The 24,524-nt window shown below is 52.8% G+C and overlaps 8 protein-coding genes across 8 annotated transcripts; 6 read left to right on the forward strand and 2 right to left on the reverse strand.

Annotated features, from left to right (window-relative positions):
• Positions 1–1,359: 1,359 nt before the first annotated feature.
• On the forward strand, positions 1,360–3,126 carry Z517_12183 (uncharacterized protein; the record flags this gene model as incomplete). Its single annotated transcript, XM_013422597.1, has 3 exons — positions 1,360–2,294; positions 2,448–2,835; positions 3,010–3,126. The coding sequence occupies 3 exons, from the start codon at positions 1,360–1,362 to the stop codon at positions 3,124–3,126; spliced, it is 1,440 nt and encodes a 479-aa protein (XP_013278051.1).
• Positions 3,127–3,898: 772 nt separating this feature from the next.
• On the reverse strand, positions 3,899–5,315 carry Z517_12184 (uncharacterized protein; the record flags this gene model as incomplete). Its single annotated transcript, XM_013422598.1, has 3 exons — positions 3,899–5,002; positions 5,054–5,160; positions 5,222–5,315. 3 exons carry the CDS (start codon positions 5,313–5,315, stop codon positions 3,899–3,901), a joined length of 1,305 nt encoding a protein of 434 aa, XP_013278052.1.
• A 625-nt stretch (positions 5,316–5,940) lies between these two features.
• On the forward strand, positions 5,941–6,990 carry Z517_12185 (uncharacterized protein; the record flags this gene model as incomplete). The annotated part of the gene is made up of 1 exon (XM_013422599.1): positions 5,941–6,990. One exon carries the CDS (start codon positions 5,941–5,943, stop codon positions 6,988–6,990), a length of 1,050 nt encoding a protein of 349 aa, XP_013278053.1.
• A 1,222-nt stretch (positions 6,991–8,212) lies between these two features.
• Positions 8,213–10,333, forward strand: Z517_12186 (uncharacterized protein; the record flags this gene model as incomplete). Its single annotated transcript, XM_013422600.1, has 1 exon — positions 8,213–10,333. One exon carries the CDS (start codon positions 8,213–8,215, stop codon positions 10,331–10,333), a length of 2,121 nt encoding a protein of 706 aa, XP_013278054.1.
• Positions 10,334–11,298: 965 nt separating this feature from the next.
• Z517_12187 (uncharacterized protein) lies at positions 11,299–13,677 on the forward strand (the record flags this gene model as incomplete). Its single annotated transcript, XM_013422601.1, has 4 exons — positions 11,299–11,373; positions 11,456–11,487; positions 11,552–13,310; positions 13,372–13,677. The coding sequence occupies 4 exons, from the start codon at positions 11,299–11,301 to the stop codon at positions 13,675–13,677; spliced, it is 2,172 nt and encodes a 723-aa protein (XP_013278055.1).
• Positions 13,678–14,836: 1,159 nt separating this feature from the next.
• On the forward strand, positions 14,837–16,369 carry Z517_12188 (uncharacterized protein; the record flags this gene model as incomplete). Its single annotated transcript, XM_013422602.1, has 4 exons — positions 14,837–14,904; positions 15,020–15,200; positions 15,286–15,859; positions 15,942–16,369. 4 exons carry the CDS (start codon positions 14,837–14,839, stop codon positions 16,367–16,369), a joined length of 1,251 nt encoding a protein of 416 aa, XP_013278056.1.
• A 769-nt stretch (positions 16,370–17,138) lies between these two features.
• Positions 17,139–17,930, forward strand: Z517_12189 (uncharacterized protein; the record flags this gene model as incomplete). The annotated part of the gene is made up of 1 exon (XM_013422603.1): positions 17,139–17,930. One exon carries the CDS (start codon positions 17,139–17,141, stop codon positions 17,928–17,930), a length of 792 nt encoding a protein of 263 aa, XP_013278057.1.
• A 2,424-nt stretch (positions 17,931–20,354) lies between these two features.
• Z517_12190 (uncharacterized protein) lies at positions 20,355–21,880 on the reverse strand (the record flags this gene model as incomplete). Its single annotated transcript, XM_013422604.1, has 5 exons — positions 20,355–21,105; positions 21,170–21,335; positions 21,408–21,498; positions 21,614–21,738; positions 21,799–21,880. 5 exons carry the CDS (start codon positions 21,878–21,880, stop codon positions 20,355–20,357), a joined length of 1,215 nt encoding a protein of 404 aa, XP_013278058.1.
• Positions 21,881–24,524: the final 2,644 nt, after the last annotated feature.

Raw genomic sequence — 24,524 nt, forward strand, 5'->3', positions numbered from 1 at the left:
CAATATCTGCTGGTATCTGCGAGAGCGTTCCGGCCGGGACCAAGGAAACAATGTTGACTGACGATCGAAATCAACGGTCACAAGTTCGAGAAGGACACCAATCTGGTTGGGCAGAGGAGAGTCAATACGAATGATGGGTCGGGCTGCCAGCGTGTCGATGCAAGCCACCATCGTGGTGGGTGTTTCTGGTGTGATGGATGGAGAGAGACGAGGACAGCGACGCTTCCAGGCTCAAGCCTGGACCCACAGCGTGGCATTATTCTCTGCCCTATTGGTGGATGTTTCGGTTGTGCACTGGGTACTAAAGCCAATGAACGCACAGAAAGCTGTATGTGTGGATCCACCTTGTACTATCTTACCCCCTATTGGTCACTTCGAAACTGCAGAGAGGTGACAACCAAAGTCCGGCGAACTCGGGCACTTCCGCCCTTTGAGAAGCTTTCTCTGACGACCACCCCGGATTTCGGGATTTCATCGACCTACCAGGCAGCGTCGGTGCCTACCCACAGTGCCCATGACCAAGCAGACAGACGAGCCTCACTAGCCCTTGGAGGTTGTCTCGAGTCGACAGTCCGACGCTTGTTCCTATTTACGTCAAACAACAGCCTAAAACTGCAAGCCTTTTGCCCAACTCGCGTCCACTGATACGAGACTGGCTAAAGATGCGGGCCATCCCCATCCAAGCAGTGTGAAATTCCCCTGCACGAGACTGCTTTGAGTAACCCTTGGAGCCTCATCTCGACCCTGAACCTACAACTCTTACCGAGTTCGCCGCGTACCCTTGCTCTCACTCTTCAGGTATGGTACTGTACTTGCGCTATTGACGCATGTCCACCAAGCACCCAGAGTACAGCGTACGCACGCCCATACACCACACTGCATTGCTTTACTCGACGATGGCACCATCTGCGCCGTCGCGCCGTTGCACCGTTGCAGCTCCTGCAGCCTCTGCAGAAGGGGCATCGAGCGAACAGAAGAACAATAAGAGGAGAGGGACCATTCTTGGATATGGCAGGCTGAAAACGTGCTTTCTCCGCCCAAGCCTCCATCGACGATCCCGGTTTCTACATAGTTCTCGTGGCCAGGCGGACTTTTTGGAAGCCAGTTTCGTGCACTCTGGAAAGGTCCGTCGAAAGACGGACATATAGGTAAGTCACACCCCGTCTCTCCTCTGGATTATGCAACGGTGAGGCTCTGCCGAATTTATGCTCGCTCGTTTGCAGCCAACTTTGGTGGGAAAGAAAAAAAAGAGAGAAGCACCAAAGTAGGCTCGACATCCTGCACGTTCGCTCACGCAGTCTGGTCTCCTCCTGTCTCCATTGCATTCCAACTCTGTGAGCCGCAGCTCCCAGCCTGATCATGTCGTTTCAACTCATTATCGCCCTGTCTGGGCTGGGAATTTCTCCAGTCGCTGCCCAGCACTTCCCGGCGACTGTGCCTTCATTTACCCGCCCATCCTGGACCTGGACCTGGTCGCCCTCTCCCAGTTCCTATGCCGAGCCGCCATGGTCTGAGGAGACTCCCGCGTGGACACCGACTGTCTATACTTCGGAAACTTGGTCATCCGTCGTCCCGTGGCCCTCGACATACACTCCCTCTATCTCAGCACCTACTTGGCCAGAATACTCGAGCTCTTGGGGTCCGTCTAGCTACTCATCTCATGTCTGGTCTTCGGAAAGCTTGCCGTGGTCCTCATGGCCGACAAGCAGTTACTCACCACACTCTTGGCCATCGGAGTCTCCCACGTGGCAGTCGTGGCAAACCACCGTGTGGCCGTCGCCATCGCCAACGCCAAGTCTGCCCTCATTGAACGATGCTCTTATCGCAGCAGGGGCCGCCAAGTTTGCCGCACTAATTGCATCGGACCCTGTAGTCTCAGCTGCTTATGCCGCGGGAGTTCCTACCGTCTTTGCTCCGACCGACCAATTCATTGGCAGCACAGTGAACGCAACGCGGCTGAGGAAGCGCGACACGCTCACCCCAGCACAGCAACAGCAATTGCTTCTCCACGCGACGCAAAGCCAGAGCGAGATCAACGGCCTCCGGACTCCACCTGGCGCGGTGGTAGCGACCAAGGACACCAACGCCAACCTCAAAGGAGCCACGCAAAAGGTCGTCTCGAAACCGAAAAACAGTACCAAGACGACATCCAGCAAGCGATCGGCTCCGACCCTCCTCGCCAGACAGGACACGGTGGACACACTCGTGGATATCTTTTCGGGGCTGGGCAACTCGGTTGGGGTCATAACGGCCGACATTCCTTTCGCTGGTGGAGTGATTCATACTACTGACGGGTAAGTGGAGCGAATTCATATCACTTGTTTACATTCTCAGATCTTGAATCTCTGGGCTTCGGTTCATTCAATATGTGTGTACCTCGGTCGGGTCGTCCTCGAAATGGACAATCCACCATTACATACCTGCTGAGATTTTGGACACTTCCACAGCCTCTTCACCCTGCCCGCCACACTGTCCACCACGGCCCAGACCACGGGCCAATCGACCTTTGTTGCCCTGGCCAACTCGTCGAACCAGTCGACGACCCTGGACGCCACACCTCTCATCACCGTCTTCATCCCCACCAACCAGGCCTTTGCCGCCGCAAACATCGCCCCGTCCCTGTCGCCCAGCAGCATCCAGTCCGTCCTGGCGGGCCACGTCGTGCAGGACTTTGCGGGCTACCTCCCCAGCCTGAGCAACGGGGCGAGTTTCGTGACGCAGTCCGGCACGACCGTCACGGTGACTGTCCAGGGCGACGATTACTTTGTGAACAACGCCAAGATTGTCGCGTCGAATCTGATTCTGGAGAACGGCGTGGCTCACATCATTGATACGGTATGTCTCTTAAGCCCCACCTTTTTGGATGAGTTGCTCTTGCTCTTAGCTGGCCACACATTGTTTGAGTATATGAGAGAGACTCATTGTGTGTGTCTGTGTATCTGTGTGGCATCGTACTGTTTACTTTACTAACCTTCCCCGCCCGACCGCCGGGCATTGAAATCTACATAGGTCCTCACCCCGCCCATCACACCTTACACAGGCAGCGCCGCCATCCACGAGGCGGGTATCGCCCAGTCCCTCGTCCTCGCTGTCGGCGTCATGGTCGCTCTGGTGTTGAACTCGTGAAATGTCATTCCTGTCTTGTCGGGATGTGTCCGTGTCTGATAGACGATCTTGACGATTGTGATCGGGAGAGGAGATGATGCTGTGGAGAAGCGAGGGTGCGAGGGTGCGAGGGTGTGAGAGTGAGAAAGAGGCAAGGAGAAGAGTTGCAGAATCACACAGAATACGAATGTGAGATGCTGGATATAAGGTGCTGGTTCTTACGTCTCTAAGATAGGTACCCATGTGACATGTGTGTCGAGCTTGAGCATTGGGTCTTTCTGTTTGTTGTTGCGGTTGTTGCTGTTTGCGAAAGGATGCGAAAGGAAGAGAAGGGAAATGAAACGAAGCTGAGTAATGATACATCTAGATACTTATGTAGATATCTAGATAGGAATCTAATACGGACATTTGGGTAGTCGATCAGATAGGTAGCCAGTCAGTCAGTTACATGGGCGTGATGGGCTACTACAGACCAGGCTATCCTAGCTTTAACGATCGACTAAGCACGGTACTCAAGACGGATGAAATTATGCAGGGAGGGATAGAAAGATGAATAAATGAATTAATATCGTAACCCTAGGGTATGGATGAGTGAGGAGCGAGCAAAATACCAGGTATACCGCGCGACGGCATCACGATCTGTCTGTCAACGAGCGTTGGATGATCTCTTCCATGATAACTTGTTCTTGTATATGGTTCGCATCGTGTTTGAAGACAGTATATTCGCCTCATGGGCGCGTACCCGGGCAGATCGACTGCATCTTTCGCCTCTACCATGTCATGTCACGTTACGTCAAAATGTCTCGTCCTCGATGTTCATGGCTCGACGGACAACACTCGGACTGGTCGGCTCCCCATCGCCATCCATTTTGAACCCCTCGGTCTCAATGTCCTGTGTGAAATCGAGTTCTTCCTCCCCGTAATCTATCCCGGCATTGGTCAGGATGTCCTCGACTATCCGCTTCGATGCTTCTTTGGCTGGAGTTCTCAACAGGCGATTCTGAGGGACGTGGAACTGCATGGTCTTAGGTGGGGACTGGTCGAAGAGAATGTCGTCGTCGAGATCGTCATCGTCACTGTCCCAGACCCCCGGTGTCCGGGCGGGTGCCTTCAAGGGCTGGGATTTGGATCGTGCCCGTGACGGTGTCAGAACACTGACTCCGGGAATTGGTCTCCTGCGTTCGGGCGAGGAGAATATCTCCGGGTGGAGCTCGGGTGGAGGCGCCTCTGGGCTCGACGAGAGAGTCGAGTTGCCTAGTGTGGCAGATCGAGCATGTCTCGTAGTCGAGGGGGTCCCACGAGTTGTCGATGGCCAATTTGCATAATGCTCACTTGTGAGCGGTGTAGCTTGGACGCGGTAATTTCGGTCGAGAATGCGGTGCAGCAGAGGATCCGTCCGTTTGCGGGCAGTCGATGGGCGTGGGATCGAGGTCGGTCGTGGAGGGAGGAACGGCGAGGACTGGGGAGTCTCTACGGCAATCTTGTCCATGGCAAATACTGGTCGGCCGCCAGGGGTTTCGGGCATAGTCGGTTGGGTCAGGGACGTGTTGTCGACAACCGTACTGTGGACTTCTTGTCGCAGGGCCTCATAAGGCGATGGGTAGTCTGCAAATGTAGCATTGCTTTGCTCTTGAAACTTTTGCGTGATATTCGGTCGCGGTGTGCTGCTCTTCGAGGGCGAGATGGTCATGTTGGAGAGGTCCAAGTCCTGGATTGAGTCTGTGGAGATGTGTTGCGCCGAAGGAGTTTCGTACGACTGCGACGTCTCCAAGGTGCTCTGTGTGGTGGTGTGGGTGTCTTCGGTCACTGTGGTGTCTGTATGTTCCAGGTGAGACTGTTGCTCTTCGTAGCCTGACAGGGACACATTGGCGCTCGATTCAAAAAATTGTTTCCAGAACTGCGTTTGGTCTCAGCATTGTCTCTTCCCAAATGTGTGATTGTGTCTCACTCTTGACCCCTCCCAGACCTCCTTTGAATGTGTGGCATATTGTTCGACTATAGGCAGAATGCTCGACGTCACTATGCGGTGTGCTCGACTGAAGTTGTGATCGATTTCTGCAACGTGTACGAGTCAATGGATGTGCGCGAATGAAACATGTTTCTGGTCCAAGCCAACCTTGCAGTGTTAATGTGATGGACTGTTCGAGTTTCTCGAGCTCTTCCGTCAATGTCAATGCCCTTGGCTGAGCAGCGGAACTTGCTCGAGACATTCTGTAATGCGTTGTCGTTGAGGTGTGTTGTGGGTTATGCAGTGTATAACTTCCCACGGAACTCAATTTGGAATCGCGTGAAGCCCGATGTGCCGATATGGACGCGCCGAGGCTGGATTCAAGCCTCCCACGCTGCCAACCACGTCCCACCAAACAGCCATGCGGGGCACGTACAGTAGCAGCTGGTGGCAGTAATATTGATGCCTCGTCGTTCTCCAAAAATGGCGTGGGTGGCGCAGCCCAGTTCCCTCTTCCTCCCTCCTTCCGAACCGCTGCCGCCTCACCTGTGTGCCTCGTATGATCCTTGACGCTGGTACAATCAGGCTGACCCGGTTTCAAGATATCCCTGGACACCCCGGAGGTTGTCTTGAACCACGGCGTCCTTCCGCCTGCACCCTTCCTCTCTCTCTTCTACTCTGAGAATTCTCTATTCAGAGAAATACCCTCTGGTTTATTTTCAAAATGCCAGCTCCGCTAGCCAAGGGTGAGTGTCCCCGTGCCTCGTTGCATACCGCCATCCTCTCCTTACATCATCTGCCAACGGCTCATACGATCATGTTTGAGGGTTGTCAAAGGATTCCTCATGCTCATTTCTCTTGTGGCTCGCGGGCAACACTAACCCACCATGCCTCCGATAGGAATTATCATCACTGTCTCTGTTCTGGTGGCAGCCAGTATAGCGGCATATGAGAACCCTCAAGTGCGAGCATGGATAGAGCGGACAAGACACAGAATAGCCATGGGCCTGCACTCCCTCGGCGACGAGATTGGCCCGAGACCCCATCCTCGACGCACTTCGACAGACGTCTCGATGCATGAACAGAAGGGCGAACTGGCCGAAGAGCGTCGACGTCAAGCAATCGCTGAGATCATGGAGCGAGGACGGATCATGGAAGAGAGGAGGAAGAGAAGAAGGCTCACGGATCAAGAGAAGGAAATACCGTCTAGCCCGACTTTTGATACTCTGGTGGACCAGAATGGTATTCTACTGCAACCGGCACAAGATGAACAAACAAGCCCAGCAACACACTTCTCTGGCGCCGAACCCTCGGCGCAGTCCGCCACTCTACGGCAGAGACTCGTCCCTTTGCAACGAGATCAGTCACCGCCGACTCTGCATCTGTCGACCGCCGCCTCCGTTTCTGCGAGGGAGCTCGATGAAACTCCTCCAAATCCATTCGAGTCAAGATACGAGCGGGAGATGCGCGAAGCATGGAATCTACCTTTGATTGAACGACCAGTTGAAATTCTGTCCAGCCATGCTTCAGAAAGCCTGCTTGAGCTTACACCTACGACAGAAAGTGCTCCTGATCCGGACTTCTCTATTCCGTCTGCCGATTACCTTCGCCGCCCACTAGATCGATCAGAGTATTTCTCTGTGGCGGATTCAGTCTCGTCGCATACTCTTTCCGAACATGAGTCGCAAGCATCCCTCCCGGTCCAGAGCACATATCTAGATGCATCTCGAACTTTTGTCATTGGTGCAGGCCCTCTGAATGCAACACCCCCAGCCTCGGTGACGCCCAGCATTGCTGATAGTGCAGGTCATATCAACGCCAGTGAGGCAGAAGACAGTTCTGACGACATCCTCAGCGACTTTGCAGATGGGATACGTACTCCTTCAAGCGCTTGGACCGACGTTGACAGCACCGTTAGCGGGGATTTCCACTTGTAAATACACCCACGTTGCGGCCGTAGAAGGCACTGGGCTGGAAGGTGTGCCTTTGGAGTCTGGTTATTGGTTCTTATATGAGCCCATCACTTTGTTGGATGCTGGTGAAACGTTGCTCAAGAGATGGATGATATATGGTAACCACGAACCTGTCTCTCTGTTCTAACTGCGCTCCTAGTACGTTCCATCTCTGAGCATCGTTTTGCTTCAGTCTCATTGTGACAATGTCTCCTTCCCTTTTGTGGGCCACAAACTGCAAGCTGCCATCGTGCAGATGCCACTGCTGCTTCTACGCTTTGCTTGGGCATCCGTCCTTCACCAGCATGGTCGACCTGGAAATCACCACCGTGCCAGCCGGATGTGCGGAATCTGGCACTGTGGACGCAACTGCCTCTTCTTATTTCCCCATCTCTGGCCTTTGCTTCCTTATTATCATCTTCTTTACTGGCTTGCCCTCTCATTGCTCGACTTTATCCAGCGCACTCCGACCCATAGTACTTTTCTGGCGACGGCCTCCATGCCACCGTTTCAGTATCTTCATGAATTGAATATCATTCACTGATCCAAAGGTCCATCACTTTTCTCTCCTTGCGAGAGCCCAGAAACTCCCTTTTGATGCTCCCAGGTTGCTTTCCACGGCTGTCGCTTCACACGCCGAAATCCAAGAGTCTATCGCTCATTCCCTTTGGTCCTCTCGTCCATCACTTGAGACCTTGAAACTTTCGACAACTCTGATATCCCGACGTCGTGATCACTTCTTGCACACTACCTTGATCAAGTACTCTTTGCTGAAGCATATCCGCCACCCCTCTCAACAGAAAAGCAATTTTTGGATCAAGGCTCCTTTCAGTATCTGCTGGTTTTGATTGGTGTGTCACCAACGCAAGGAAATATGGCCGAGCATGAATCTCTCAGTGGGCCATGGACGTTACCCGAAGTGAGAACGTTCGTGCCACACAGCGATGACTTCTTGCTGATGGTATAGATTATTTCCCTTGCCTTCATTGGTCCCATCATTCTCGCAGCCTTTCTCGAATCGTTTTTGTGGGTAGCAGCGTTTTGTTATTGCCTTGCAAAGGCATACATGAAGGCAGATCACTGGTCGCAAAAGGTGTTGGCTGTGCTCCTGATGGTGGCGTTCACCCTCCTCCGGCAAGTCAGTTGCTGTTTTCCTCGAGAGCTTATAATGCTAATGATCGTACACAGGGGGATATTCTTGCCGGTGATGATTGCGACGCTGCCTCTACCACAGCATCTCACACAATATTTCCCTACTCTGATGACTTCCATCCTCCAGGAGTTTGCATTCTACTCCTTTGCAGCCATGCTTGTGATCCCCTGGCTCTTCTGCGTCTATCAACTAGTTGTTGTCCCTCTTGGACGGCAAAAGCGGGTCAAATATACTCTCAATGAGCAGACCGCCCCAAAGGTGGTCGTGGTCATGCCGGTCTACAAGGAGCCACCGGACTCCCTGTGGACAGCACTGAATTCGGTAGTCAGCTGCGACTACCCTGCTGCGTGCATCCACGTGTTTGTCTCTTTCGACGGAGATGACATTGACGAGCTTTACCTGAAGACAATCGATCGACTAGGCGTGCCAGTTACGTTGAAGGACTTTCCCAAATCCATTGATGTGGCGTATAATGGGGCCCGAGTCACCGTGTCGAGGTTTCCCCATGGGGGCAAGCGACATTGTCAGAAGGCGACCTTTCTCCTCATCGACAAGATCTACAAACGATACCTTCAGGAGAAGGACGACCTCTTCATCCTGTTCATCGACTCGGACTGCATCCTGGATCCTGTGTGCATACAGAACTTTATGTACGACATGGAACTCAGACCCGGTAGTAAACACAATATGCTGGCGATGACTGGTATTATCACGTCTTCCACAAAGAAGCATTCGTTCATCACCTTGTTGCAGGACATGGAGTATGTTCACGGGCAGCTGTTTGAAAGATCTGTTGAATCGGGTTGTGGAGCCGTTACATGTCTGCCGGGAGCCCTGACTCTGCTTCGATTTTCGGCCTTTCGAAACATGGCACGGTTCTATTTCTCGGACAAGGCGGAAGAGTGCGAGGATCTCTTTGACTACGCCAAAACACATCTCGGCGAAGACCGGTGGCTAACACATTTGTTCATGCTCGGTGCCAAACAGCGGTATCAGATCCAACTGAGTACCAGCGCCTTTTGCAAAACCGAGGCGGTCCAGTCATTTCGATCTCTACTCAAGCAGAGGCGTCGGTGGTTTCTAGGGTTTATCACCAATGAAGTTTGCATGTTGACAGACGGCCGTCTGTGGAGGAAGTATCCCATGCTTTGCTTTCTTCGCTTTGCCACTGTTAGCATTCGAACGACGGCCCTCCTTCTGTTGATCACCATTATCGCGATATCAAGCACTTCGACACGGGTGGACTCGTTGCCCTGGGAGTTCATGTGCATCTCGTGCGGCTTGAACTGGTTGCTTATGTTTTACTTTGCCATCAGGCTGCACCGCTGGAAAGCTGCTCTGTATCCGATGATGTTTATGCTCAACCCGTTTTTGAACTGGGTTTATATGGTGTATGGTGTCTTCACTGCAGGCCAAAGAACTTGGGGTGGGCCGAGGGCAGATGCAGGAGCAGCAGACGCAAAGGTAACACCCCAACAGGCAATCGAACATGCCATCGCCACCGGAGACGATTTGAATATTGTTCCAGAAACCTTTAAGCCCGCTATTGAATTCCGTCGGCGCCGCACCCGACCTTCAGCACTCCAGCCGTCGTCCAGCGTCGAGGGCCGCTTCTTTTCTGCAGAGCAAGAGCCTGGACCGATGCCGGACCATGAAATGGCCTCACCGACACCATCGCATGTCAATTTCAACACACAGCAACATCGATACGAGCATGAATCTCTTGACATGAGCGATTCGGATAGTTTGTCGGTACACACGCCTAAATGGATCAATAGCTTCAGCGAAGACAATGAGAAAAGGCATCGGCCAAGTCGAGCAGTTGATATGGAATCAAGACCGAGGAGCATGGTCGCAGACACTCGGCGATTCCTGGGAGAAGGTCACTTGGCAACACGTAACATGGCAGGAGCTATCCCAGCCTTGCAAGGTTCGAGAGACATGTTCACGTGTGCAGAACACGGCAACAGTCGGCAAGAAGCGGCGAGAAACCACGAGAGTGACAACCGAAGTCCCCTGGGGCGAAACAGTCCCATGATGGCTGCCTCTGTGGAAGAAGATTTCTCTGGTCTAGACGGAAAAGAGGACATGGAGGACATAGGAAAGGCCAAGCGACAGTCGTTGAAAAGGCAGCGGTTACGGAAGAGAAGTCCAAGTCCAGGGAGAATGGTGTAATCCACGGCAATGGCGGCCTTATGGAGAGAGGAAACAAGACAAGATGTTTCACATCATTATCTCTTAATCCAGGACGGAGGACGTTTGTACTCCGTATATGTATAACAAGTAGGTAAACATTAGCAAATGTATTATTGCTCATGCGCCCCACACACTACCACAAGCATCCTTGATGTTTTCCACCTCACGCCACCATGTGTCGGGATCGAGGGGATACGCTGACTGACGCCTCATTTTATCGATCTGGGAGTTGGGTTTATCTCGGAGATGAAGTCATGGTAAAGCGCAATTGCTGCCCAGCGGATGTCGTGTCTGAGGGTGATTTGAAGGAAGCCGGGGTTGGGTTGGGAGACAATGGACAAGGCGTTACCCGTTAAGCCAGCCTCACCAGGCCCCGGCCAAGGATTGCTGGACCGTGTTTGCTAGAGGCTGCTGGTGGCTGCGGTGGGCGCAGTTTGTGTGCAAAATGGCAAATGGCGGGCCAGATGCCAGATGCCAGATTGCCAGATGCGGTGGTTGTGGGCTGCGGCACCAGCGGCGGGTGGGAGAGTGACGTCCGCGGGCTTGGCTGCAAGGGAAAAAGACAACCATCGAAGCTGCGCGAAGCTACTGGTGCTCCTGGCTCACTGGCTCGTCGTTGGCTGGACGGCGGGAGGCGGTTGGCGGCTGGACAAGGCAGGCTGCTGTTTGGCCCTTTGCAAAAAATGGTCTCTTTGGGCGGGTGAAATTTTTGGTCTGATTTGTATCTGTCCTCCAAGTCAATTGCTGTCGCCGTCTTTCTGTTGGAAGAAGACAGTGGCTTTATCACCATCCCTCTTCTTTGCTTAATTCTACCACCTGTTTCGTCTCCCACGATTTCACTTCCTCTTCTCAAAATCTCTCCCATCACATCACCGCAACCAACACAAATACCTCGAGAAACCTTTTTTCCCCTCCCTCTACTTTGAATTGAGGCGCCATTGACAATGAGCGTCGTCGGCGTTGACTTTGGAGCCCAGAGCACCAAGATTGGTGTCGCGCGCAACAAAGGTATCGACATTGTAAGTTCTTGTCCTTTTCCCTGTTCAAGAGAAGACCAGTCTCAAATTGTAAACACAAATAACTAACCCGCCTGCTCACCAGATCACAAATGAGACGTCGAACCGATCTACACCGTAAGTACCCTTGATCTAGCCTTACCGTGAAGATGACTGCAGAGACTGACGTGCGCCCTTTTAGATCCTTGGTTGGCTTTGGTCCGAAGAGTCGATACCTGGGTGAAGCCGCAAAGACCCAGGAAATCTCGAATCTCAAAAACACCATCTCGTCGCTGAAACGCCTCGCCGGCCGAACCATAAATGACCCTGAGATCGCCATCGAGCAGCAGTACATTACTGCACCTTTGGTGGATGTCAATGGCCAGGTGGGAGCCGAAGTCACATACCGCGGGGAGAAGCAAAAATTCACGGCCGTCCAATTGATTGCCATGTATTTGGGGAAGATCAGAGACACGGCCAGCAAGGAACTAAAACTTCCCGTCTCGGACGTGGTCATCAGCTGCCCGCCATGGTTCACCGATACCCAGCGAAGAGCCATGCTCGATGCCGCCGAGATTGCCAACCTCAAACTCCTCCGCCTCATCAACGACAATACGGCCATCGCCCTGGGTTACGGTATCACCAAATCCGACCTTCCCGACGGTGAGGCTAAGCCACGTCGAGTGTGCTTTGTGGACATTGGCTACAGCGACTACACCTGCTCCATTGTCGAATTCCGCAAGGGTGAGCTGGCTGTCAAGGCCACCACGTTTGACCGGCATTTCGGTGGACGCAACATCGACAAAGCCCTCGTAGACCATTTTGCGGCGGAATTCAAAGAGAAGTTCAAGCTCGACATCACCAGCAATCCAAAGGCCATCACCCGTGTCGCCGCGGCTGCCGAGAAGCTGAAGAAGATCCTTTCCGCCAATGCCCAGGCCCCTCTCAGCATCGAGTCTCTGATGGATGACAAGGATGTCCGAGCCATGTTGAAACGTGACGAACTGGAGGAATTGATTAAGCCACTTCTCGATCGAGTTACTGCCCCTCTTGAACAGGCCCTGGCCGAAGCCAAGGTAAAGGTTGAAGATATCGATGCCATTGAGATGGTGGGTGGGTGCACTCGCGTTCCGTCCATCAAGGACCGAATCAGCAAATTCTTTGGCAAGCCTCTCTCCTTCACTCTCAATCAGGACGAAGCTATCGCTCGGGGCTGCGCATTCAGTTGCGCCATCCTCTCACCTGTCTTCCGTGTCCGAGACTTCTCGGTCCACGACATCGTCACCTACCCCATCGAGTTCACCTGGGAGCAATCACCGGATATTCCGGATGAAGATACGAGCTTGACCGTCTTTAACAAGGGCAATGTCATGCCCTCTACCAAGATCCTAACCTTCTACCGCAAACAGCCCTTCGATCTGGAAGCTCGGTACGCCAAGCCGGAACTGCTTCCCGGAAAGATCAACCCCTGGATCGGGCGCTTCTCCGTCAAAGGAGTCAAGGCTGACGAAAAGGACGATTTCATGGTGTGCAAACTCAAGGCGCGGCTGAACCTGCACGGCATCCTCAACCTCGAAAGCGGTTACTACGTGGAGGATGTCGAAGTGGAGGAACCTGAGCCGGAAGCGAAGAAAGACGGCGACGCCATGGAGACCGATCAACCCAACGGCTCTGCCGAACAGGCCAAGCCCAAGATGCGTAAGGTCAAGAAGCAAGTGCGCAAAGGCGAGCTGCAGCTGGTCGCAGGAACTGCGTCGCTGGATGAGGCAGCCAAGACTCAACTTGGTGAATTGGAAAATGCCATGTACATGGAAGACAAGCTCGTGACAGATACTGAAGACAAGAAGAACGAGCTGGAGGCATTCATCTATGAGCTCCGGGGCAAGATCGAAGAACAATACGCCGATTTTGCCAGTCAGGAAGAGAAGGACAAGATCCGAGAGAAGCTGGAGCAGACAGAGGTAAGCATTTCCCCCGGTGCGCTTCGTTGTGAAGCCAAAACTTGTTGCTAACTTCTGCTAGGATTGGTTGTATGATGAAGGTGATGATGCCACCAAGGCACAGTATGTGGCCAAGATGGACGAGATCCGATTTGTTGCAGGTCCCGTGATCCAACGCTACCAAGACAAGGTCGAAGAGGAGCGACAAGCAATTCTCAAAGCGCAAGAGGAGGAGGCGGCTAAAAAGAGAGCAGAGGCTGAAGCCAAGAAGAAGGCGGAAGAGGAGGCCAAGAAAGGGGCGGATGCACCATCGGACGAGCTCAAAGATACCGAGATGAAGGATGCAGATGGCGAGGCCATCAAGCCCGACAGCGTCGAGGAGAAATAGAATGTCGGACCGATTCTGGGCGGAATACAGCATCTTGTCTTCCCACGCGACTTGGACGCGGGTTAATCATAGATGGGGTAGCCCATCCACGTCTATGGGCATGGACCCTGGACCACCGGCTTTTATGAGGGATGGACGGACGTACGTGGAACGTGTCATGCATAGCGAATGGGAAAACGATCTTCTTTTCAGGCGTTGGGGATGGAAAGAAAGCCTCAGGGCGAGTCAATACCAATACTAGACAGCGTGATCAACTGGGGATGTGTCTCGTTTTGCCAGAGGTTGTCCTCTTTTTCTTTCCCATGAAGAACATCTGCAAACTAGAATGAAATAGGAAACGATAGATTGACCAATGAGAAACCGTACCGAAGACATGAAATGGAAGTTTTTGCAGAGAAGAGAGCGAAAGGCATATTGCCGAGCAGTAGCCAGAGAAGAGTAAAAGGAAGTAATTAACCAAGGTACATATGGTATCTACGGAGGGGTTGACTTCGGCAGCACCGGTGGCCGCCCTTGTCCCGGCTTCTTACGCTTCTTACGCACGAAGGTCTGCAGTACAAACGTCTTGACAGTACGCTTTGTGAGTGGTGGTGGTGCTGTGGTGGTAGGTGTTTGAGATTTGTGATCAGACCGGAGTCCCGATTCCACCGGATCTTGAGAGGTCGGAGTGGTGTGGATAAAGCGGCAGGCAACGATGGGTTACCAGTACGAGCAACTACAAGTACTCGGCAGGTATCTACGGGATACGAGGTGACTGGTAAGGTCCTCGTACTCGTAGATACAGGACAGACAGCCCCTAGGCGATGTTAGGCATGTATAATGTCCACTACGCCTTCCCGACACCCCCGGGGCGGGGCTAACAACAGACAAAGAGTCTGGGAGGGCCCAAGTAGTAAATAATCGAAGCAAAATGCCGAGGTTCAAGTAGTCAAGTGGCGGCGATAATCTGGGGCAAACATCGTCCACCGGCGATAAATGTCAAGAGTAGCAAGAAGGACAAGGTGAAAGTTGGGGATCATAATCATCAAATCAGTCAAGTCACCTTTTTTTGTCATCTTCTTTCCCTTTTCTTCTTCCTCCTCCCCATATTCTTCCTTACTTGCTCTTCCATATCTGAAAACTGCTCCTGTAGCTGTATATCCAAAGCAAGAGAATCACAATGGCGACACAGAGACTCGGTTCCATCTTCTCGCACCTCTCCTCCTCAAAGACCGGTGTGGCTGCTATGTAAGTCCAGTCCAGTCCAGTCCAGTCCAGTCCAACCCAAACTCAGCTCCGGAGCTACCTGTGTAGCTTCTCTGATTGTGCAGTCGCTGACAGTGGCGCTTTTGTCAACATGCAGCACCCAGAAGAACCCCGATGACATTGTCATCACCCTCGCCATCCGGACACCCCTCGCAAAGGGCAAGAAGGGCGGCTTCAAGGACACCGACCTCGACTACATTGTCTGGGCGCTGCTGAAGGAAGTCGTCGCGAAGAGCAAAATCGACCCTGCCATTGTCGAGGATATCTGCTTGGGAAATGTAAGATATGACAACCCGGGAGAAATCTGGGAAATGGGCGAACAGGAGAAGAGTAGAAGGCTGATACCGTCTTGGTGATGCACAGGTCGGTGACCCGCGCGCTGCATACAAGGTCCGTGCTGCCATGTTGGCCGCAGGATTCCCCCATACCGCCGCCGCCTCGAGCGTCAACCGGTTCTGCTCCTCGGGTCTCAAGGCCGTGCAGGACATCGCCAACCAGATCTCCAATGGGTCGATCGACATCGGCATTGCCATGGGCGGTGAGTCCATGAGCAACGCCGCCGGCAAGGACACTCCCTTCTCCCCGGAGATCATGGCGAACCAGGAAGCTGCCGACTGCACACAGCCCATGATCCAGACGTCGGAAAACGTCGGCAATGACTTCAACATCTCGCGCAGAATGCAGGACGAGTACGCCTGCGAGAGTTTCCGGAGGGCTGAGGTCGCCCAGAAAGCCGGCTGGTTCGAGGATGAGATCGTGCCCATCACCACAAAGGTCAAGGATCCCAAGACGGGAGAGGTCCGTGAGATCACCCTCACCAAGGACGAGGGTCCCAGATACGGCACCACGCTCGACAGTCTGTTGAAGATTCGTCCCGCCATGCCGCAATTCGGCGACAAGACCTCCGGTGGAAATGCCAGTCAGGTCACCGATGGAGGTAAGCACTTCCCACGTTTTATATCCCTACGATAGGATGGGAGAACGAATTAGAGACTGACGTGATCTGGAACCAAAAATAGCTGCTGCCATCCTGCTCATGAAACGCTCCAAAGCTCTCGAACTCGGTCAACCCATCATGGCCAAATTCTGCGGCGCCACCGTCGCTGGCGTTCCCCCACGGATTATGGGTATCGGACCCACGGCCGCCATCCCCAAACTGCTCAACAAATTCCACCTGACAAAGGACGACATTGACATCTTCGAGATCAACGAGGCATTTGCCTCGATGGCCGTCTACTGTCTCAACACACTCGGCCTCGAGCACGAGAAGATGAATCCCCGCGGTGGCGCCATTGCCCTGGGTCACCCCTTGGGCGCCACGGGAGCACGACAGATTTGCACGATATTGAGCGAGGCCAGACGGACCAAGAAGAAGATCCTCGTCACCAGCATGTGTATCGGCACGGGACAGGGCATGGCAGGTTTGTTTGTGAATGAGCAGTTGTAGGGGGCGGGCAATGTACTCGGTAGTTTTGGGCTTGTTGAAGGTTTTGTAAGCCGTAAAAATGCATGAAATGAATGACTGCGAGGTGATCAAACCAATTTGGCTGCGTATGTCAAGGCCCTTTTAGGAGCTTCCTGTATCCATTATTAAGAGAATGTATAGGATGCATCTGTACAAATGGATATCAGTCCGGTCGGCCTCTGAGAGGACGAGGCTGAATCTGCCCGACCTACGGCAGGGGAGTACCGAGTAAACAGCACATAACATTTGAGGAAGAAGGCTCGGCAATGCTTCCTCCACCTGGAGTAGCGGCCATTGCCCTGCTAGAAGCACCCAAGGCAGCCCTCCGGAGGTCGATGGCTTAATAACAAAAAGCCCCGAATGGGTCTGGACTCTATAAGACTCATGGCTAGTAACAAACAATCCTGCGCCAAGCAAACACTCCCTCTCAGATCACTTCGCCGACTAACCGCCAAAGGTGTCTCTGTACCGCGTACCTGTCTCTGATCCACCAAATCCCAGACTCAGCGGCCTTCATAAACGGCAACAGGGACTTGTCGGTCCAGATGCATGTCCAGGAGATGACGAAAGAGGTGGCGATGACCCAAACGAGCAGCATGATCCTCCATCCTCGGTCACCGACGGCGGCATACTTTTGCAATATGAGGTCGCTGCAGAAGGACGTGTGGCACAATAGAACTCGCAAATCCTCTCGAATCACCAAGTACCAGCTGGAACTTGACCTTCAAAACCTGAAGAAGTGGTAGCCAACATGGAACAACAGGGAGCTAATATACCACCATCTAAAACTTACGGCGACAAATACGCCGATCAAGTGGTGCTTGTGACCGGGTCAGCGCATGGGATAGGACACGCTACTGCAGCCCTCTTTGCCAACCAGGGAGCGAATGTGGTGCTTGTAGACTTGGATGAGCAACAGCTCAAAAAGGTCGAGACAAACTTCATCTCTGAAGGCAAGAATGTGACCTATCGGGTCGCCAATCTGGCGTCGGAAGAACAAGTCAGCTCCATGATCAGCGAAGTGGTCTCCTCACTGGGCGGAATCGATGTCCTCGTGCACATTGCTGGCATCTACCCGTTTTGCCCCCTCCTGGAGCAATCAACTCAAGAGTACAAAAAGGTCATGATGGTCAACATGGACAGCTGCTTCTATTTGACACGCGCGGTACTTCCACACATGCAGAAAGCAGGCTACGGGCGGATCGTCAACATAGCCTCTGGTACCGTTTCGCACCCGGAACCTGGCCTGGCGGCCTACGCGGCATCTAAGAGTGCTCTTGTTGCTTTTACACGGGCTACCGCTGCCGAGGCCGGTCCGGGGGTGACGGCCAATGTCGTGTCTCCAGGTCTCGTCATGACAGAGACAACCTGGAGCTCTCCTCACGCGAAACCCATATTTGACAAGGCCATGGAAAAGCAGTGCGTGAAGCGGTACGGTCAGCCGAAAGATGTCGCCCACATGATCAGCTTCATCGCGAGCCCAGAGGCCGAATTCGTCACGGGCCAGCTCTTCCACGTCAGTGGAGGCATGATTTTCAATTGACGGGAACGAAAGGGGGACGCGGAAGTTGCGGAGGCCCGACTCTCGGCCTGAGTGAGATCCGAAGTTTGTGGTGCCGATTGGGATTTCTCAGCCCCTCCAATCTATGCGTAGACTGGCCACCATCCTAGCAGAGGCGGCACAAAATGCAGGCTCTCCAGTCAGAGACATATCACGGACCAGAGATCGGCGAGCCCTGCAGACAACCAGAGTCTGGATTCTTTCCCATCATCTAACCCAGCAGGTTGTGGTTCTCGACCAACAAGATGCTGAACCCTTGGACAAGGCGTCTGTTGGTGCAAAGCGCCCCATTTCCCCTGCTTTGGAATTGCACAGCCCCGAGTTGATCACTTTCAGCGCCACAATACTTGCTCTATATGTCATCGCAATCGAGGTTGAGGTTCGCCTCGTCAGTGTTCTGGAGCCTGAACTGGTGCGCAGCATGGGAGCTGGATCCACGAGGAAGAAAGTGGGACTGCGAGGTCGAATATGTATTCCACCGACGAGCAGATGGTGACAACCACGATCAGCAGCCATGGAGCTCTCGGCACTAGGTGTGGTGGTCAGTGGCTGGTCGGCAAAATGCTCTGGCTGCGGTGTCCAGCCACTGCGTTGCTTCTCAGAGCGATTGTCCTGTAGCTAAGCTAGACCGGCAAGGGTATCTGACTTGTCCCTATCAATCACATATTTCCCACGGCTTGTTCTCCTGTGTCCCCCCTCTTTCCACGCAAGTAGAGTCCTGGGCGCCTTGGACTGGCGTAAACCCAAATGGTCCGCAATCTGTAATTATATATTGCATACACTCCTCCCTTGATTAGTGTCTCTATCCCGTGTGACACTGTTTTTGTTTTCCAAGGTCGTCTTTGTAAGCATCTACAGAGCGAGGCTGGTCGACGGAGGGGGTCGACAGGTTGAGATACGCACGTGATCGCGCCCTCCACCAGTTGATGCGCAGCCACGCCCCATCATCCACCACCAGGGGGCTCATTCACCACCATCCATCACCCACCACCACCACCACTGATGTACTGGATCGCCCTCCCTTCCTATGGGCATTGCTGACAATCCGCTGGCAAGAAATGCACAACTGCTCGTGAATCGCGATGACTTCCATATCCACACCACACGGGATCTGAGCCCTCTCTCTTCCTTCGACCGTTTATCACTCCACCACCTCATCTGGCTGGCGAGCCGAGCTATTATGTATGGATGTAGCTAGCTTGATAGCTGACTGGCGTCTTCCCCACAAACCCATGTCAAGCCTCTCGTCAGATCCGGATTATCTACCAGAAACAGTCCTCGAGCACCTGCGGAAGGAACCCAGTGTCGCTTTCCTTGGAGACTTGCACTTGACCATCGTCCTTGAACACAGTTGAATCTTGACTCGAGCAAGCGCCGCTCACATCGATAAAACACTGCTCGAAAACTGGTCGATGCGATGCGACAAGACTCACAAAAAAGTCCCGTATGGTCAATGGGTACCTACCGAGGACATTTTGTCCGATTTCGTCGTCTGTTCTGCCACCATCTCGCGAAAGTGGAGATATTAATTCTGAGACGCCCTTCGTTTTGTGGAGTGGAGCCTCGCTGCGATGAGGTCTACAGCACAGACAAGCTCAACATTCAGCATTTGACAGGAAGAGAGCATTTTCATCTTCGACAAGGAGTGCTCAGGCTTCTTCCTTGCCTCGCTGGGAGATTACTGAAAGAAGAAGAATATGCCCTTCCTTCATAATAGCGGACTCTAGACAAGTGCCGCCTGTCGTGTTCCGACCATTGGTATCTATCGACCTTCCGCGGGAATAGACCCAAAACAGACTCAGATTGGCTTCTTGCGCTCCCTGTCCGAATATCCTGGCCGACGTGCTGCGATCACCGTCAACTTGTGTGTGCCTTCAACGGCGAGTCGAATTGACCCCATTTGACTAGGACAAAACTTCCACTGCTTCCACTCAATGCAACTGAAGTACAAGCCTGTCTGGAAACCGGGTTTCGGACCATTGCCAGCAAATCCATGGTCAGTTATGAAAACAACTCGCCACCTGTTCCGTTGTTCTGTGGCACACGGGTTGCTCTGGAGCAAACCTATTGAGGCCTGTGTCGGGATCACCACGTCCTTGTTTGACCTTAGTCAGAAGTGTCACAGCATCAATATCCTGGTATCACGGCCGATCATTGGATTGCCATGTCGACTAGCAAGCTGCATGTCTTCCGACTCCCCATCAATCCGATACGGTCTTGGTGACCGTCAGTCCGAGTTTCAATCCACCAAGAACCGAGGGATGCATTTATATCCGACTGCCATTTCGTAATCCGCAATGTTCCCAAACGCCGACGCTCAACTTGATTTCACCCAAAACTGGGCTTGAAGCAACTTGATCATGTTACAATGAACCCTCGTCACACCACGGGTCCTCTTTACCTACGTTATGAGGATCGGTCCGAGTGCGTTGTCTCCATCCTCACTTTTGCTTTATCTTGGATAAGGATATTCATGACCTTGCTCAATGTGGTCTCCTCGATATCCTCGAGCACAATGGTGGTCTTCCTCAAAGATGTTTGTTGAGGCACATAATGTCGATCGACCCCACTCATGGACGAAATATCAAAAGATTCGGGGAATGGATAGCCTTGGATGTGTTGGTTCGAAGCTTGGCCCCCGGAAAGCCACTCATTTGGGAGACTTGAAGCATGCACCGGGTACGTGGCATCAAGCATGGACGTTGGCATGTATTCAGGTCGAGGTGTCAACATGGGCTCGCTCATCGACAAATTCAACGGTGAAAAGTTGCTTGAGTCCAGGAGCGAATGGTCGATGCTTTCGCGATGTTGAAAGCCGAAGTTCTGATTGGGAGTGTGCGGCATATACTGAAATAACTCGCTTGAGTCGGTATGACTAGCCGGAGTCGTCAACCCCGACAATGGATCCATGGCCATATTGAAATTGTCAGCCTGGCTTTGAGATTTCTTGCTGTGGTTCGAGGAACGTGATGGCGGCCTCGTCGATCCCATCGAAGAACAGATCTCCTCCTCACTCGAAGGAAGCTCGTCCGATAGTTGCATCAATTCGTCTCTCCCTGATCGATGAACCTGGGTGGAAAAACTTGGGTGCGGCTGAGGGCTCTGGCTATTGCTTGCTATCTGTTGAGAGTGCTGCTTTCGTCTGAGAGCCGTGTACCTGCAGAAGCGAATTAGTCGCAAGCACAAGTGAAGAGCCAATTGAAGGGCAGTCTTGGTCACACCGATTCTTAAGTGCCAACTTGGTACGGCCAGGGAACAACTCTGCAATCTTCCTCCAGTTTCGACCAGAAGCAGCGACCTCTGCTAGCAGCCTATTATCTTCCTCTTCTCTCCAGTCACTGTGGTCGATAGAGGGATCAAGGCATTGGGTCCAGCGCTTGGCACATTCTGTGAGGTTTTAGTTGTCAATGTTCGTGTTTCAACATTCGAGTCGACTTTTAAAGATGGAAGGTGACCTACGATCAGCATGTCGAGTACCAACCATTTCTGCGACTTGAGTCCATCTGTCGACACCTTTTAGCGGAGAGAGATTTGTGGGTGGACATCGAGTCTTGCGAACCTTGTTCCGATTGCAGCAACAGCGTCTCTGAGTTTCGCATCTTCAGCTGCCGCCCTAAACGACAGTGTTAGTACAGTACGGGAGCTGGCGTCGAATCTTGCGATACACACCAGTTACCCTTCCTCACATTCTCCGATATCTTGCTCCATCTCTTGCGGCAGTCCTTGTTCATTCGACCCGGAAGTTTGGTTGCAATTCTGTTCCAATCTCTAACTGAGCCAGCAGCGACTACTGGTCTTCTATCAGCTTTCAGAGTCTCGTGGCCAATCAGATGCGAATGTCCCAACTTACATTGATAGGTCGCCTCTGTCCGCAGGACCGCATCTTCCTCTGGTGTCCATCGTCTTGGGACTCGCGAGGGAGGTGGTTCCATTCTTAGCCTGTGTGTTGGGCTTGAAATATCCAGCCTCGCACATGTCTTTGGGAGGTAACATGTGCTGAGAATGGAGACAGGGCCTGCTCGAGGGTGCCCAATCTTGGCTGGGTGCATGCAAAAGTGAAATTCGATCAGTTATTTGGGGTGCCCGCGGCAGACTTCACTATCAGAGCGATATGGAGTAAAGGATTCGCGAAGGATGCAGAAAAAGTGAAGTGGTTGTTGAGCCAAACGACCAACTCGGGGCCCCTCGGGCAATCGTATATCACGGCGATTGGCGAGCTAGGCCTTGATCGGCAAAACCTGTATGCAACTTGACAAGCATCCTTTTCATGGGATGGCGAAGCAAGTACCATGTGCATGCGACGAGCGACATTGCAGGACGACCATGGTCGTCGTTCAGCTTGAGCCACATGGGCAGCTGAACGGAGCCACGTATTGCAGACCAGACATGCACCTCCTTCTCCACCATTCTCTGGGGTAAGGGACACCAGCTGGGAGAGGTATCGCCAAATGGAAATTGCCATCGGCCTATGTATGGGCAGCGCTTGGATACCCTCGTGCCTCTGTCCAATGTGCCGGCAACATCCTCTCAGGCTTGTCCAGCGCGAAGCTTTGGCAGCCAAATTGGCACCGACTCCGTGATAGAGTTGCAATGCCATCCCTGTGTCCAAGAAGAAAAGAAAAGTGGTTCAATCACTCAGCCTCTATCCGGAAGCTCCTCGACGGGTAACAGGGGAGATAACTACTGATCTCACGGGGGGGCTAGTATCACGTCAACTGTCCTCAAAACAGCTGTGCCTGCTCTGATGATCAAACTCAATTGGTCGAGTCCATTGGATGACCAGGGGTTCCTTCAGATCTGCCCACCAATGTTGGTCCGTTTGATATGTTTCAATGGCAAATACTCCGCCTGTGTTACCGAATTGAAGCGCTACGATTCAGGCAGTGCTTAGTTCATGCCGAAACTGCCAGATTCGGATGTGGCCACTAATCTCTGCCCTCCCAGCATCTGACAGAAACAAAGCCTCTCGAGACATCTCACAAGAAACTTTCTTATGTAAAGTGCACCGATGTTTTGGCTGCCTGTGGTCCTCGCTCTGCTTACGAGGCCTACTGTGCCACCACAATGTCGATCAACCGCTTAGGCCCTTACTGTGGCGAGTGGTCGCCGAGGACCGGCTCTTACCTCTGGGTCGCAACCGGAAGTCTCATACATCATCCTCCGTCAATCAGGCGTTGCCGCCAAAGGAGCCGGGAGGGTGGCCAATTGCTTTTGTGGTGGACAGCCGTGAGCGGGCGGAAAGCCATCAGCGCTGAGCGTTACATACAAGAGACTTAGGACCGTCTGACTTGCATCTCAAACGGTCTGGCTGCAGTGGTTTGCCTTGTGGATTGCTGCCAGTACGGAAAATACGGATACAAACGCTTTGTTCTGTCAAGCTAGCTTTCAATCTGCCTTGACCGTGGTCCGCAAACTTGGTGGCTGAACGACAACAACAACAACCAAGTGTTGAGGCAGGGCGCTGGCATAGACCACGTTTCCTGGGGTCCAAAGCGAGCGAAGCAGACAGCGCACCCGAAAATAGACTCCGGAGAGTTCCAACGGCCGGCCCCTTCCCACAGTTGCCCACAACTGGTGCACGTTTGGGGGCTGCAGGAGGTGCTTCCCAGTTGGAGCAAGGCTCCACCAAGCTCTGTCTTAAGCCTACACTGTTGTGGAGGAATAAGCCGAGGGGAGAACCTGATGAGCTGCGGCATACCACAGAGGCCGTACTCTTTGTTCCGTTTCCGCTACACCCTGGGTACCTGGGTGAAGAGTTTCAAGTTGTTGGTCCAAGAAGAAACTCGACATAAACAAGACTCAGGCAACACGAATTTACTTTTGTTGGAGCACCTAGCGATGGGGGTACAACTAACTTCCATTAAACTGCAGCATTAGCGAGCCTCAGGGATCCACTGAACAGGGTCGGCGAACTTGCGCCTCGTCGATCGTAACCGGTCTGGTCTAGTGAACTGATAAGTGAACAGGTACGATAGGCTGGTGGTGAACGACGAGTGTGAGTGTCCATGCTTTGCATATGCTTTTCATCTGGATGCCATGCAAGCCAGAGTGTCGTGCATGGATGCCTTGCCCAACGATTTCGACTGTGCTGCCCATGAATTTGGGCCTTTTATCGAAGGGAGATAGGAGGATTGTACGAGGTATGCCCGTCCAAACCTCGTTCGCAGCAGCAATCTCAAAATTCTTTCCAACATACACAAAATGGCGAATGGCATGCGCAGAACCTTGTCTCCCTTACTGATTTCTCTCTCGGAGCTCACCTCAGCACCCTACTTGGTTAAAATTATTGGCAACATGGGGCCTAACATCGATTTGGGGAAAACTATGAACAAATTCCTTCAACCAGGGGGGCCAGCCCCCAGCAAGTGGACGATGTATCGGCTCTAGAGGACTGGCCCACCCCCGGCAAGAGAGAGCCGGTCATCCCTGGCGTCCATTATACGTCGAATTGAGCCCGAGCTTTTGAGAAAGCAACACTCTTTTGAGGACGGACTATCGTCATGCAGGTAATTGAGGCTAGCAGTTTGTTCAAATCCCATCCAGTGCGACCGACATATGTGAGCTTTAACTACAGGA

Source organism: Fonsecaea pedrosoi (genome assembly GCF_000835455.1).
Source record: "Fonsecaea pedrosoi CBS 271.37 unplaced genomic scaffold supercont1.9, whole genome shotgun sequence".
Taxonomy (NCBI): Eukaryota; Fungi; Ascomycota; class Eurotiomycetes; order Chaetothyriales; family Herpotrichiellaceae; genus Fonsecaea; species Fonsecaea pedrosoi.